General features: G+C 43.9%; 1 protein-coding gene across 2 annotated transcripts in view; it reads right to left on the minus strand.

The window, feature by feature from the left end:
• Positions 1-16,646, minus strand: part of WIPF3 (WAS/WASL interacting protein family member 3) — an 83,548-nt gene that overhangs the window by 26,104 nt on the left and 40,798 nt on the right. For both annotated transcript variants that reach the window (XM_055420946.2, XM_055420945.2), the window contains exon 3: positions 3,643-3,775. In XM_055420946.2, the coding sequence (XP_055276921.2) occupies positions 3,643-3,775 (133 nt within the window). The remainder of the gene's footprint in view (positions 1-3,642; positions 3,776-16,646) is intronic.

Here is a 16,646-nt window from a genome sequence, read left to right on the forward strand (position 1 = left end):
GTCGTGTCCGACTCTGTGTGACCCCATAGACGGCAGCCCACCAGGCTCCCCCGTCCCTGGGATTCTCCAGGCAAGAACACTGGAGTGGGTAGCCATTTCCTTCTCCAATGTGTGAAAGTGAAAGTGAAGTCGCTCAGTCGTGTCCGACCCTTAGCGACCCCACGGACTGCAGCCTACCAGGCTCCTCCGTCCATGGGATTTTCTAGGCAAGAGTACTGGAGTGGCTTGCCATTGCCTTCTCTGTGTGGGAGGACTAGATGAAGAAAACCCATAGATTTAATTTAGGCAATAATTTTAACTTCTGGTCCACAGAGCCTGGTCCAGGATTTGCAAGCAGGAAGTAAAGGTCTGCAGTGATTTCTTCTTTGGCATTTTCATTCTCTGTCTCCCCAGCTCCCACTCCCTGGGCCTAGTGCTCTTCCCTGCACTTTTTTTTTTTTTCCTATGGGAAAGAAAGCTCATGAGCTCCTGAGAGATGTCACTAATTCCAGCCTTCCAGATGTGTGTGATTAGCAACTACATAAAATGAGAAGACATTGAGCTTACAAGAATTTCTGGCAGACAATGTTCACAGCCTGAGGCTAATATGCACAGAGAAATTGGGGCAAAGTGCCTACTGGTGGAGGAATGTGGCCAGATTATTCCTAGTATTAACATTGAACATTACATCTTTACTAGAATGATAAAGAAATGAGTGTCCCAATAAAATGAATTGATCTGTTAACTTTTTTGTTGTTCTTCAGTCACTAAGTCATGTCCAATTCTTTGTGATCCCATGGACTGCAGCATGCCAGGCTCCTCTGTCCTCCACTGGCTCCCAGAGTTTGCTCAAATTCATGTCCATTGAGTTAGGCTTAACTAATTAGATGGTGGGTCTAGCCAGAACTAATTTTTATTGTAATTAATGCTGAAAATGTTTCTTAAAATAATTTGCCTATTCATGTACATTAACATATATAATTACAGATATTAGATACAATTATATTTTAGGACTATCTTTGAGAATTACCATCATGTATCATTGCAAAAATATGGAGCCATAATAATACCTTATATTTAAATATATTTCTTTTTTTTTAACTTTTGTTTTCTTTTTTAAAAATTTATTTATTTTAACTGGAGGCTAATTACTTTATAATATTGTACTGGTTTGTGCCATACTTTGTATATAGTGGGCTTCCCTTGTGGCTCAGCTGGTAAAGAATCCACCTGCAATGTGGGAGACCTGGGTTCGATCCCTGGGTTGGGAAGATCCCCTTGAGAAGGGAAAGGCTACCCACTCCAGTATTCAGGGCTAGAGAAATCCATGGACTATATAGTCCATGGGGTCACAAAGAGTTGGACATAACTGAGCAACTTTCGTGTTCACTTTCTTTCACTGTATATACTATTTCAGCCTTCAACAATCTTGACCAAAAGAGACAGCAGGTATTATTATCTCCCCCCATTTTGCAGATGAGCAAACTGAGTCTCAGAGAGGTTCCCTGATGTGCACGGTGGCAGAATCAACTCAACAATGGGTCATCTGATGGCAGGAACAAGGCTCCTTTTACTCCATCATACTCTAGAAGACATAGAAACTTATAGTCATGTGATCCTGTGAGAGAATTTGGCAGAAATATTTTTCCTTATGGAAAATAAAATCTTTGCATTTGTTAGGGTTGAGACTTGAATTTTTTGCTCATTCAATTGGAGGATTATGTTGACACACATAAGTGATCTTTAAATGTTACTTCACAATGGATAAATACATCATGGAACATCCATACGCTCAAATCTTCAGTTCAGTTCAGTTTAGTCGCTCATTCATGTCTGACTCTTTGCGACCCCATGGACTGCAGCACGCCAGGCTTTCCTGTCCATCACCAGCTCCTGGAGATTGCTCAAATTCATGTCCATACAGTCAGTGATGCCATCCAACCATCACATCCTCTGTCATCCTCTTCTCCTCCTGCCTTCAATCTTTCCCAGCATCAGGGTCTTTTCCAGTGAGTCAGTTCTTCTCATCAGGTGACCAAAGTATTGGAGTTTCAGCTTCAGCATCAGTCCTTCCAATGAATATTCACTGTTGATTTCCTTTAGGATTGACTGGTTCAATCTTCTTGCAGTCCAAGGGACTCTCAAGAGTCTTCTCCAATACAGTTCAAAAGTGTCAATTCTTCAGTGCTCAGCCTTCTTTATGGTCCAACTCTCACATGCATACATGACTACTGGAGAAATCATAGCTTTGACTATATCGACCTTTGCTGGCCAAGTAATGTCTCTGCTTTTTAATATGCTGTCTAGGATGGTCATAGTGTTTCTTCCAAGGAGTAAGTGTCTTTTAATTTCATGGCTACAGTCACCATCTGCAGTGATTTTAGAGCCCAAGAAAATAGTCTCTCACTGTTTCCATTGTTTTCCCATCTATTTGCCATGAAGTGATGGGACCAGGTGCCATGATCTTCATTTTTTGAATGTTGGGTTTTAAGCCAGCTTTTTCACTCTCCTCTTTCACTTTCATCAAGAGGCTCTTTAGTTCCTCTTCACTTTCTGCCATAAGCGGGTGTCATCTGCATATCTGAGGTTATTGATATTTCTCCTGGCAATCTTGATTCTAGTTTGTGCTTCATCCAGCCCAGCATTTCACATGATACACTCTGCATAGAAGTTAAATAAGCAGGGTGACAATATACAGCCTTGACGTACTCCTTTCCCAATTTGGAACCAGTCCATTTTTCCATGTCTGGTTCTAGGTGTTGTTTCTTAACCTGCATACAGAATTCTCAGGAGGCTGGTAAGGTGGTCTGGAATTCCCATCTCTTTGAGAATTTTATACAGTTTGTTGTGATCCACACAGTTAAAGGCTTTAGCATAGTCAATAAAGCAGAAGTAGATGTTTTTTTGGAATTCTCTTGCTTTTTCTATGATCCAACAGATATGGGCAATTTGATCTCTGGTTCCTCTGCCTTTTCTAAATCTAGCTTGAACACCTGAAAGTTATTGGTTCACCTACTGTTACAGCCTCGCTTGGAGAATTTTCAGCATTACTTTGCTAGCATGTCAGAGTGCAATTGTGCAGCAGTTTGAACATTCTTTGGCATTGCCTTTCTTTGGGATTGGAATGAAAGCTGACCTTTTCCATTCCTGTGGCCACTGCTGAGTTTTCCAAATTTGCTGGCATATTGAGTGCAGCACTTTAACAGCATCTTTTAGGATTTGAAATAACTCAGCTGGAATTCCATCACCTCCACTAGCTAATGGGTATAGCTTTCCTATTGGTGTGATGGAAATGGTCTCAAACTAGACAGGGGTGATGGCTGAAACAACACTGAATATATAAATGCCACTGAATTGGACACTTCAAAATGGTGAGTTTTATATTGTGTGTATTTTAAAACAATTAAAATAATTATTTTACCATGAAGTTTTTTTTTTTTAAAGCATTTGAAAGTTGATGGTAGATATGCTAAACATCATCATCAGATCAGGAAAGGTAGCTCTGATTCTCTCACCCATGTAGACTGTACACTGAGCAGGTCTGAGGTGGCCAGATGTGTGTCCTGATTAGCACCTGTGGCCCTGTCCTGAGCAAGCCAGGAGTATCTGGCTGAGCCTCACATGGCCTGCCCTTGGCTCTTAGCAGGCCGGATGCTCACTTACCCTCGATCTGCGGGGCACTGCGGTCATTGATCTGTGTGACTTTTCGGAGGCGAGTCCCTTGCTGGATGTCAGCCAACAGTGCACTCCGACCTTTGGGATCTGCCTTTCTCAGGCTGGAAGCATCTGCACTTATCTGTAAGGGAATAAGAGGGATTTGATTATAATTACATATAACATTTGCAGGTAAGCCGTATGTCCTATCTGAGCTAAGTTTCCCCTCCCATACTCTCTGCCTTCCCTGTTTGCTCTCCCCTGCATCACTCTCACCAGTGCAGTTATCTAGGGGTCTTAGATCTTGCGGGAGGCTTACCTCCTGCCCTGCTCACATCCTTCTCCCTGGGGACCCAGAACAGATTCTTTCTTGTGCTGAAACTCCCATAATCTTAAAGAGCCCTAATTCATGGCCCCTTTTCCTCCTCATAGGTGAGCCCCACCCACTTCTCTGGGCTTCTGGCTGTGTGTTCCTGACTCTGGCTCTCAGGTTCTGAATAATTACCCTGCCTGGTGTCCCCAGGTCCCCCATTCAGAAAGAAAGAAATGCAGGAGATGGCAATGAAAGTTTAGTGACTGCTTTCTTCTCTGTGTCTGAGTGTGTGACTTTAATTCTCACAAAATCTTGTGAGTTTCAAGTGAGTTTGCCCTCATCTTACAGGTGAGAAAGGACTATAAAATCTCTTCCCGGTCACAGGGCGAGGTCCTAACCCAGATCTGCTGAATTCCAAAGGCTACATGCTTTTTATTTTGAAGCGCTACAGAGATCAAGGGCATGGTGCTGTAGTTAGGGCAAGTATTCTCTGGACTGTGAAAATGCTTTGTAAACATGTTCATGAGAATAACCTCTGCAAGTAACTTCCACTATAGCTTATGCTGATACAGCGGGGTCTCCATGGGCTATCAGAACCAGGGAGCAGCAGAAAGAACATACACAGGTTGGTGGCAAATAAGGGAGGGTGGGTCACGCTAGAAGACAGCCAGGAGGACCCTCCACAGTTAGAAGGTTTATATTACATGACCTAAGATCTGGTTAAACATTTCTCAGGGTGAGAAATACTTTCTAGCACCTGCGGTATGGGGAATACCATGTCTTTGGTTTTCAGCTTAAACATCACTTTGGAGGTCTTTTCTGGCCCCTACGGACGGAGAAGCCTGGTAGGCTACAGTCCACGGGGTCGCAAAGAGTCGGACACGACTGAGCGACTGAACGGAACGGAACGGAACGGAACCTAAATAAGGCTACCCAGGGTTCTCTCTTAAGGCACCATATTCCTTTTATCCCCTGTAAGTTTGTCACAGTGTATACATTTATACTTACCATTCCTTGTGGAAAACTTCCAATTGTGGTTATGAGTTGCAGATTCGCTACCCCCACAAGACTCTCTTAGGAAAGAGATCTTGTTCATTTTGTTCACTAATACCTCTCTAGAGAGTAAAACTTGGCCCTGCTGCTGCTGCTGCTAAGTCACTTCAGTCGTGTCCGACTCTGTGTGACCCCATAGACAGAAGCCCACCAGGCTCCCCCGTCCCTGGGATTCTCCAGGTAAGAACACTGGAGTGGGTTGCCATTTCCTTCTCCAATGTGTGAAAGTGAAAGTGAAGTCGCTCAGTCGTGTCCGACCCCTAGCGATCCCACGGACTGCAGCCTACCAGGTTCCTCCATCCATGGGATTTTCTAGGCAATAGTACTGGAGTGGCTTGCCATTGCCCTAGATAGGCTCAAAAACTGTTTACTGGATGAATGAATGAATCCGTGTGAATGAACTAAACCCAGGATGCATAACACACTGGTCTTGCTCTCAAGGGCATAAGCAGGTACCAGGGAGACAGTACACTCATGCACAACATATGACTGAGGGTCCACGTGAGTCGCACAGAGAAGAAGACTCCAAGAGTTCAGAAAGGATATATTTATCAGGCTCAGCAGGCTTTGAGGAAGACAGGAGACCTTAGATGGTCCTTGAGGGACAGACAGAACTTATACGAGCTCTTGCAATAGCCATTTTCTCCACAGGGCCATTTGCCAAAAAGGACAACCAGAGACTCTCCAGTGTCACAGACTGGAAATGAAGGCAATTGCGGTTTTAGTTAAAAGGTGCCGAGTCCGCATTTTCACCGGCTGACTCCATGGCCCAGGTGATGCATCTTACACAGGCTTTGAAGGGCACAAGCTTCAAAGTCAGTTTCTTGTTGCCTGGAAACAGGCTTTTGACCTCTTGGGAAGAGCTCACTGATGATGGTCAACTGAGCTGTGAGCCAGAGGTCCCAGTCCTGACAATACACATTTTTAATGAATATATGTACAAATGCACATGTACAGTAGGATATTTCCCACACAAGAGGATCTTTAAACTCTTTCTCTATAGACCATTAGCCCACAAGTCATTGTAAACTTCAAAATTTTAAGATTTATAAAGTTTACTCTTGTATTTAGAAACAATTAGTAACAGGAATAAAAGGCAAAGAGAAATATCATGACCCTAGCCAAGAGAAGTATGAACATTTTGTATAAATCTAGCATTACAGTTGCAGGATTATGGGGTGAAAGTGTTTGTAACTTTCTTTCTAGTTACAAGATAAACAATACAATGAATTGCATTCTTCTGTTAAAAGAAGCAACGGGAACCATGTCTCTAACAATTCCTGAGTGGGGGTGTGGGTGTTCATCTTACCACCTTTAAACTGATTACCCAAACGCACCCCCCATTCCTTAACCTTGCCCATCCCAAGCTTTAAAGGTGAGTGCCATGAAGAACACAGTACATCCTTGGGATATGATTTTGGGGGGATTATACTAGGTCTTCATTGCTTCTCAGGCTTTTCTCTAGTTGCAGAGAGTGGGGGCTACTCTCTGGTTGCAGTGTGCAGGCTTCTCAGGGCAGTGGCTTCTCTTGTTAAACAGCAGGAGCTCTAGGGATTGTGGGCTTCAGTAGTTGCAGCACATGAGTTCATTAGTTGCGGCTCCTGGGCTCTAGAGCACAAGCTCAATAGTTGTGGCACAGTTCATCTACGGCATGTGGGGTCTTCCTGGATCAGGGATTGAACCTGTGTCTCCTGCATTGGCAGGTGGATTCCCCACCACTGAGCTGGCCATCAGGGAAGCCCTCGAATAAAGATGTGAATTTGCATTTTTACTGAGCACAAGCCTCAGTACATTCTTGTCAAATCCACATGACAGACTTGTTGATAAACATCTTCCAAATCAGCTGGAGGGTATGACAGGTCCCATCATGTTTCAACATCCTTCTGTGTCTGTGTGTATGTGTGTGTGTATGTGCTTAGTCGTGTCCAACTCTGTGACCCCACTGTAGCCCACAGGCTCCTCTGTCCATGGGATTCTCCAGGCAAGAATACTAGAGTGGGTTGCCATTTCCTCCTCCAGGGGATCTTCCTGACCCAGGGATCCAACTCACATCTCCTGGACCTCCTGCATTGGCAGGTGGATTCTTTACCACTAGCGCCACCTGCAAAGCCCCAAAGAAGAATTTCTTTGCTGCCTTTCCCCCCTGTGCCACTGTCTGCCAGCAAAGATCCATATAGTCAAAGCTATGGTTTTTCCAGTAGTCACATATGGATGTGAGAGTAGGACTATAAAAAAAGCTGAGCATGGAAGAATTGATGCTTTCGAACTGTGGTGTTGGAGAAGACTCTTGAGAGTTCCCTGGACTGCAAGGAGATCCAAGCAGTCCATCCTAAAGGAGATCAGTCTTGAATATTCATTGGAAGGACTGATGCTGAAGCTGAAACTCCAATACTTTGGTCACCTGATGCGAAGAACTGACTCATTTGAAAAGCCCCTGATGCTGGGAAAGATTGAAGGTGGGAGAAGGGGACAACAGAGGATGAGATGGTTGGATGGCATCACCGGCTCAATGGACATGAGTTTGAGTAAACTCTGAGAGGTGGTGATGGACAGGGAAGCCTGGCGTGCTGCAGTCCATGGGGTCGCAAAGACATGACTGAGCAACTGAAAGGAACTGAACTGACTGTCTGCCCTGATGATCTTCCACTAGAGGGCGCTCCCTCACCTGGTATTAATAAAGTTATCCTCAGTCTTTTGTGAGGTAGGAAAGAGCGAATAACTTCATAGCTAAGGGGACCACAGCTCAATTGGTTTTGTACAAAAGGACATCTAAGGACATATTCATCTGCACACTGAAGACAATATTTTGCTGTGGTGGGTGTTTCTACTCCACCTACAATATTTATTAACAGTTCATTCGTAATTTGCTTTCTTAAAAATCAAGCCTAAGAGGTCTGGTTACTGTGGTTACTGGATACAGAAACAGGACAGAGAAAATTTTCATATATTCACTGGGTCTTTTACTCTATGTAAATCCTGCTTATTGGCAACTTCACTAAAAAAATTGAGTGAGAGAGTCACTTCTGAACACTTTTTCTATGGCAAACATACCCAACAGGCTTGCCTGCCCCTACTACGTACAAAACAAGGAACTGAGCTATCATTTCAACGTTTGCTCCTGTTCTTTCTTAACACTGTTATTGAGTGTGACAATTTGTGAGTTCCACACAAAGCTTCAGTTTTTCTAAAGCAAGCTTCCCATGGAATAGCCCAAATCCTAAAAAGATGCAAAGTGGTAGAAGAGTAATGCAAATTAGACTATGGCCTTTCCAAATACAGGCTGAAAAACTGAAGTAAACCAGGAAGATTAGAACAGTACTAAGTGGGCCAAGGACAATGAGGTATCTGTCCTGTCTTGATAAATTACAAGAGCGTTTGCATATCTATTTGTCATTCCAGCAAATGAGTTGATCAGGGTTCAGTATAGTTTGAGAGAGGAGGATGGCGGTCCAGCCCAAATGGAGTGAAATGAATGTTGACCTGCTACTTGTGACCCTGCTTCCCTGTGTCATTACTACATCTGCTTGATTGATAGCGGTTTCTGTGAGAAACACTAATCAAAATCTAGCAGGTTGTTTGTCTCAAAGATGATCTTAACCCAATCAATGCAGTACGATTCCAGCCTTGCAGTCTCCTAAAGGTGACTTCTCCAATGGGGCTGTTAAACTCAAATTAGCACTCAAGGCATCCAGGTGCACAGTTTGTTTCTTAGCCCAGCTCTCAGCCGCCCCTTGCCTTCTCTATACTTGGGGGCAGACAGGGATCAGTAGCCTGCATACTTGCATTTCTTTACTAAATCTGAATTCCAAGAACAGCCAGAACTGGCATTTGTTTCCTCCTGCCGCTACAGTCTTTATGTAGAAGAGAGAGCCTGAGATCCAACAGAGAGACAGGAAATATTTTCAGAGAACGGGAACTCTCCCCTGTCAGGCCTGACACGCTGTTCCCTGTACCCCAAATGTGCACAAGCCAGGCTGTTACATAATGAGGCATTTTGAGATCTAACAGTTTTATTTCTCATTTTCAGAAGTTCAGATACTGTATCCAATTAAAAATGGACTTTCTATCCTCCTTTTCTGGTTTATTAAACACCTGTCTACAGACCCAGGACTGTTACCTGGAATACAGAGCTGCTTCCCACAGCATCATATCCTTATCAGGAGGTGAAGCAGAGTTTGGACTCATTCATTATGGCTATAGGTGATAGGGAAGTCTGGGCCTATTCTCTATGTCCACAAGAAGCTCCATCTGTCAAAGTCATCTCATCCAGGGGCATCAATTTGGTCACCATATGCTGGCAGCTATCTCCATGCCCAAGGACCTAGAGGCCATCTCAGACCCTTCTCTCTTCCTCATTCTCAACAGCCACTGCATCACAAACTCCTGGTGATGACTCTAGAATCGGGCTCCTTTTCTCCGTCGATACTGACTTAATGCAGGCCACCAGTATTAATTCAGGCACTTCCAGATTCCCTCAGCTGGTCTTCCTGCCTCCTGTCTTGCCCTCCTCTGCACAGCCACCCGAGTGGTCTGTATAAGGGACATGTCACTTACCATGTCCATGAAACCCTTTGCTGGCTCCCCACTGCCCTCAGGATCAAGTTCAAATCCCTTCGCATTGCACAAGGCCCAACCAAGTGACCAGCCCCAACCTTTCCTTCCATGCTGGAGCTCACCTCTGGACCTTAGCTTGAGCTAATCTCTCTGCTCTTTTCACACTTGTCTCTTGGCTATTTTCCAGGAAGCCTCCTGATCCTGGAAGGCCGGATAAAGAGCTCTGTTTTGTTCCTAGAACAACATGCTTACCCTTTGCAGTGCTCCTGCCAGATCAGGTGACTCTGCTCAAAACCTGCAAGGGTTTTCCATTTCCTTTGGAGTAAAAAAAGTCAAAGTCCTCATCAATATCACCCACTGGGCTTGACTGCATTTCGTATGCTGAGTTTACCTGCAAATGCCAACATTTTCCTACCCACACTGGTGTTATAAAGCAGCTCCACTGTGTGGCAGTCCTCCCTATCTTTGAACTATACTTTCAAGCTTGTGTTCAAGCTTCTGCCTCTTATGGGAATGCTCCCATTGTCTCAGCACTCTATGCTTGCCCCAACTTTTACTTCTCCCTTAAGTGAAAAGTGAAAGTGTTAGTTACTGAGTCGTGTCTGACTTATTGTGACCCCATGAACTGTAACCCACCATGCTCCTCTGTCCATGGGATTCTCCAGGCAAGAATACTGGAGTAGTAGCCAAGCCCTTCTCCAGGGGATCTTCTTGACCCAGGGATGGAACCCTGGTCTCCTGCATTGCAGGCAGATTCTTTACTGTCTGAGCCACCAGGGAAGCCCAATTAGCTCTACATCAAAAACTGTTTCCTTTACAAGATCTTTTATTCAAAACTTCTTCAGCTAGTCTTTTCCTTATATGATCCACACCCCCTCCAAAGCATATCATTTGTAATTCTTGCCAAATACTACAGCTTTTATATTATGCATTGTTTTTCCTCTTATTTTTGAGTGGAAACTTTTAGCATGCAAAAAATAAATGTTCCTCTTTTAGTACCAGCATATCCAACTTAAAAAAAATACAAAACAAAACTGAGAGCAAATTATCAGTATTTTGTTGAAATGAACTCTGTATAAACTTCAAGCCCCTGGGTTTTTGACATTTGTCTGCTCCAACAAAACATGCAGGTACGGTAAGAGAAGTCACTGCCTTTGAGGTTATATCACAGTCCTGGTGTTTCAAACTGTTTTCATACCTTTATCCTTTGGTCACTTTGTCCCAAGAAATGGGGATTCATTCAGCACCATTCTCTCTTATTTGATGATGCAAATATTCCCTGGCTTTTAAGACTAAAATTTAAATTATAAGAAAACCTGATTTTAAAACCTATGTTGGAAGAACAACCTTGTAAACTCAAAAAAGAGCCCAGCATTGGTTGTCTAGGGCCTGATACTAGGAATTGCTAAGAAATACATAATACATAGTTGGAACAATGTCTTAAAAACTGGTTGAGGTTTCATATCTTCTATTTATTTTAGTCAAAAATTATTACTAAAAAGAAACATGTTCCCATCCCAGCAAATTTGCAAGCTAGTGAGATAATATATTGTTGTCCAGTCACTCAGTTGTGTTTGATTCTTTGCGAACCCATGGACTGTAGCATGCCAGGCTTTCCTGTCGTTCACTATCTCCTGGAATTTGCTCAAACCCATGTCCATTGGGTCGGTGATGCCATCCAAGCATCTCATCCTGTGTCATCCCCTTCTCCTCCTGCCTTCAGTCTTTCCAAACCAAGCATCAGGGTCTTTTCCAATGAGTAAGCTCTTCATATCAGGTAGCCAAAGAAATAACACTATTGTGGGCAATTCCAGCTCATCCCTCCCAACATTTCTGTTTCTGTTAAAACTTTTCTCCCATTCATCAAAACTTTAAACCTGTGACTCCTTCCTCTCTTTCATTTGAAATAATCAGCTTCCACTGAGATCTGGTTGCTATCCTTTACTGTACACAGAGGTGATTTTGGAGTCTGGGTAAGGAAACTGCAACATGCAAAGGGTGACAGCAACAGCAATAACTCAAAACGGGAAGGTATATGTGTGTTCTGGGCACTGTTCCAAGTACTGTGCTGTGCTTAGTCACTCAGTCGTGTCCAACTCTTTGAGACCGCATGGACTATAGCCTGCCAAGGCTCCTTTGTCCATGGGATTCTCCAGGCAAGAATACTGGAGTGGGTTGCCATGCCCTCCTCCAGGGGATTTTTCCCAACCCAGGGATCAAACCCAGGTCCCCCACATTGCAGGCAAATTCTTTACTGTTTGAGCCACCAGGGAAATCCAAGAATACTGGAGTGGGTAGCCTATCTCTTCTCCAGGGGATCTTCCCAACCCAGGAATTGAACCTGGGTCTCTCCTGAATTGCACGTGGATTCTTTGCCAGCTGAGCTACCAGGGAAGTCCTCCAAGTAGTGTACGTATATTAATTCATTTATAGGGCATTTGGACAATCCCATGATGGAGGTACTAGTTATGAGTATTATGTCCAGTTTGCAGATGAGGCCTGGAGAGGAAGCAGGCTCTCTGCCACTAATAAGAAGAGAGCTGAGAGGTGAGCCCAGGCAATTCAGGGTCTCTCATCCACCATGCTGCATCTTACTAATGACATCACTCAGGAAAATTGTGAAGGGCGAACACCCAGAACACATGGAAGGCCTGCAGTTGTGGGCCCCCTGCCTTCTGGCTGGGGACCACAACAGATGTTGCATCAAACAGAGTATGACAGCCAGAGTAGAAAGCAAGGGGCAGGGAAGGGCATCAGAAGAAAAAGGAAGGGAGGCGGGAAAGAAAATGAGAGGGGCTAGGGCCCAAGGAGCTAAGTGCTAGGCCTTTGCCAGGGCCAGAAAGGACAGCCAAGGCTCACTGATGGAGCCTGAGAACAGTCTGATTACTGCATTAAACGTGATCCAGCAGTCGTCTTGGCAGGGGGAGGGCGGAGAGCACTTAAAATGGAAACTGCTTAGGGTAACTCTATGCTGTGAGGCTGATACCCTCCACTGCAAAGAGCCTGTACCTGAAACTCCCTCTTCAGGTAACACAGAAGCCTGTGTGGGCCAAGCCTGCTGGTCCACCTCTTTCTTTCCTAGCATAGGCCCCCTACTCTCTCCTTTCATACCTCCCTGCTGGGTGCAGGGGAAAATGCAGGGTTTTCAGCACATGGCCTCCCCTGTTGACTCTGAAATACAGATTGTGAGCACTGACTACAGTCCATGCTTCAACCTTCTACCCCACACATTTTACATCCCAGCCACCTGGCCCAGTTCTCCTTCCCCTGTATTGGTCACACACTTGTTATCTCAAGTTCAAGACTCATGCCCTCCTTCTGGATGATATGCCCCTTTCTTCCAACTCTGTCAGTCAAAATCACATTCATCTTGGGACTTTCCTGGTGGTGCAGTGGATAAAAATCCACCTGTCAATGTAGGGGATGGTTTGATTCCTGGTCCAGGAAGATTCCACATGCCACGGAGCAACTAAGCCCATGCATCACAACTACTGAAGCCCAAGTGCCTAGAGCCTGTGCTCTGTAACAAGAGAAGCCACTGCAATCAGAGGGCTGATCACCACAATGAAGAGTTACCCCCACTTGTCACAACTAGAGAAAGCCCATGCAAAGCAACAAAGACCCAGCACAGCCAAAAAATATAGAAAAGGAATAAATTAATTAAAAAAGGAGCCTTTCTTTAAAAAAAAATCACTTTCATCTATCTTTCATGGTGTAGCTATAAAGCCTCTTCCAGAGACGCCTAGATGAAACCAAGTCAGAATTAATTCCTTGCATTTACCTCCTGTATAATAGTCATACATTTTAGAAGTTTAACCCAGATATGCAGATATTGGCTGAGGTTTCCTGAGTCCTGGAGATCTAGAGGAGACTGGCTCAGAGCCATTCTTGAAGCCCTTGGGACTCTCAAAGCCTCCCAAAGAGTTCTACAGTTTCAAGGCCGTGTATGCCTCATGGGCACGCTTGCTTCCAGATTCCAGGCAGGAACTCCGCATTGAGCACTGGATACCCCTGGGCCTCATATGGTCGCCCATCATTTCAATACAGGAGGATTCACTGGCTCAGAGTCCCCCACTCAAATCAGTGTTCTGGTTCCTCTCTCTCACTGCCTTCTTGACTGCATCTTCCCTCTGCTCAGCCTCTTAGGAACAAAGCAATTCTTCCCCTCGCTCCTCGTGTTGTGGTTCAGTCACTCTAGTCATTCTTATTCTGCTTCATTCCTGCCCTCAAGTTCCACGCCCCATCCCACCTCTTTACAGGCTATAAAGGGACGTCCCCAAAGACAGGTCTCTCCTTAAGAAAAATTCTGATGCCAGTTGCTGAGATCATATGTTTCATATCATTTAAAAAAACATTTATTTGACTGTGCTGGGTCTTAGTTGCAGCATGTGAACTCTTAGCTGTGGCATGTGGGATCTAGTTCCCTGGCCAGGGATTGAACCCAGGCCCCCTGCATCAGGAGCTCTGAGTCTTAGCCACTGGACCATCAGGGAAGTCCCATGTTTCACATTTTGAGGTGCATCTGTCCTATCCGTTGAAGTCCCTTTAGGCAGAAATTACATCTTAATCAACCCTGCCAGGGTTCAGCACAATGCCTTATATAATAAACACTCCCCCAAATTCACTAAAATAAAATTTGTTATTTAATCTGAAAATGCAGTGTGAATTTAAAATAAAACAACTATTTTTGTCCTGAGAATCACAAAAGGGGCCTGCCAGGGCACCCAAGTGTGACTCATACAATATACTCATTAAAGACACTCCTTGTATATTTTTAATAAAATGGGGCCACCTCAAACCCTCCCTTAAAAATACTGTAGCATCTGTTTCACTGAATGCCAGCAATTCTACAGGAGAGTGGAAATAGACAGAAGGTCATGACAGCTGCAATGAATCAAGAGGAAATGTAGACTTTCATTGTTCTTAATAATCATCAAAACATCTTTATGACAATTATGACAGGGAAAGAATTCTGCTTAAATGGATCTCAGGCCCATCATTTGAGGAAGTGAATTATAACAGAATAAAGCAGGGGGCTACTTTTAGTTCACTTCACTCAACTGCATTTTGGTCTCACATCTCCTAAAATTAGGCCTGTGGATTGAGGTTCCATGTAATCAGAGTAGTGCAACCATTGCTTTCGCAAACTGAGATATCTCCCTGTCAACTGTCCTTCCTTTGCACTGATGCATTGCTGCCTGCTTGGCATCCCAGTGAAGTCAACCCCTCGCCCTAAGGAAGGGGCTCCAGTCCTGCTTAGGGAGAGGCCATTTAAAGACTCCCAGGCTATTGGTACCAGTGATAACAGCTGTTCTTCTTCCAGGCTGAAGTCTGTTCAGATGATGAAGCATCTGGAAATCACAAGACTCTTTCAGGCATAGAGTATCAATAGGATCAACAAAGATGAACTGCCTTTAGATGCACTTAGTAGATGTTCCAGTTACTTCTCTGATCTCTAGGACATTTTATTACATTTTAAGAACCAATAATACTTGTACTGGAAGAAAATATGACTACATTATACGAATGTAAGGCAGTAAAAAATTAATACATAAATTATTTTTAATTTGGAGTAGGAAATGGCAACCCACCCCAGTATTCTTGCTTGGAGAATTCCATGGACAGGCTACAGTCCATGGAGTTGCAAAGAGTCAGACATGACTGAGCGACTAACACACATTTTTAATTACCGTTTTAAAATTCCACTAATCTTTGGTACTTATGCTGTTAATTTTGAGTAACAACATTATCAAAGGGATGGTTTTAAAGATAAGGAACCTTTAACAAAACGCAGAGTTTGAATCTTGATGAAAAATCTTATGTTGAAAGAGGAGGAGGCTGTGTTTCTGTGGGGGCAGGAAGGACAAGGGAATTCTCTGTATTTTATGTGAACCTAAAACCACTTTAAAAAAACAAGCTATTAAAAATCAAGTCACGGGCGTCCCTGGTGGCTCAGTGGTAAGGAATCTGCCTGCCAATACAGGAGACATGGGTTCAATCTCTGGTCCAGGAAGATGCCACATGCTGGGAAGCAACACAGAGCCTCTGTCCCACAACTACTGAGCCTGTGTTCTAGAGCATGGGAGCCGCAACTATTGAGCCCACGTGCTGCAACTACTGAAGCCTGCAAGACCTAGAGTCAACAAGAGAAGCTATGGCAATGAGAAGCCTGCACACCTCAACTAGAGAGTAGCCCCTTCTCACTGCAACTAGAGGGAAGCCCCCTCTTACTGCAGCTAGAGAATAGCGCACGCAACCATGAAGACACAGCACAGCAAAAAGTTAAAGACCCACACACAAAAAGAAAAGATCAAGTCACACAAATACACACACAGATACACTCTGGTACTTATATAAAGATATTTTAAAGAAAATCATAATATTAAAGCATTCTAGTCATCAAAGTCATAGGCTGGAGGGGTTCAGGTAATAGTGGATGCTCCAGATGACACCAATGGTCAATAGGAGTGGGAGGCCTGAAAGGTATGTTTTATAATTGAATTGGTGGACACCTGTACAGAACTTTTTGATTTGTTTAACAAATGAATTAGATACCTCATAAACCAGAAAAAAAAAAAATCTTAGAAGTCAAATACTGTGGGAAGGGTTTACAAAACGTTTGTGAAAGCAGAATTTTGAACAATGGCTATGCCAACATTTTGTGGAATGAGGTAGAACATGATGAAATAAAAATCAAGAAGAAGAAATTCATTTTTGTGTTTTTGTCAAATAATGGGGGAAAGTGGTGTCACAATTCTTTTAAAAACAGAAACAACTTGATTTAGCTTCTGCAATGCTGGGTTATGAGGAAGTGAAATTTAATTGCGCTATGTCACGGAGCAAGGACGAGGGTGAGGCAAGGCAGGCTCCCGGGATGCAGAACTGAGGGGTGTGCAAGTTCCAGGCATGAGGGCCTGGGCATCGCCTGCACTGCTTTCCACTCTGATGAGAAAGGCAGCTGTTTTGACACAATCCCTTAATGATTACGGTCTGCTATCACTCAGTTCTGGTTAACCTCCACTCTTTCGTCCTTGCTGCAGTGAAACATATTCCTTTGTGTTCTTATCTGTTCATGTGTTTTATCTGAAGATAG

Source organism: Moschus berezovskii, chromosome 3 (genome assembly GCF_049115385.1).
Source record: "Moschus berezovskii isolate FMDL1 chromosome 3, NW_MosBer_1.0, whole genome shotgun sequence".
NCBI lineage: Eukaryota > Metazoa > Chordata > Mammalia > Artiodactyla > Moschidae > Moschus > Moschus berezovskii.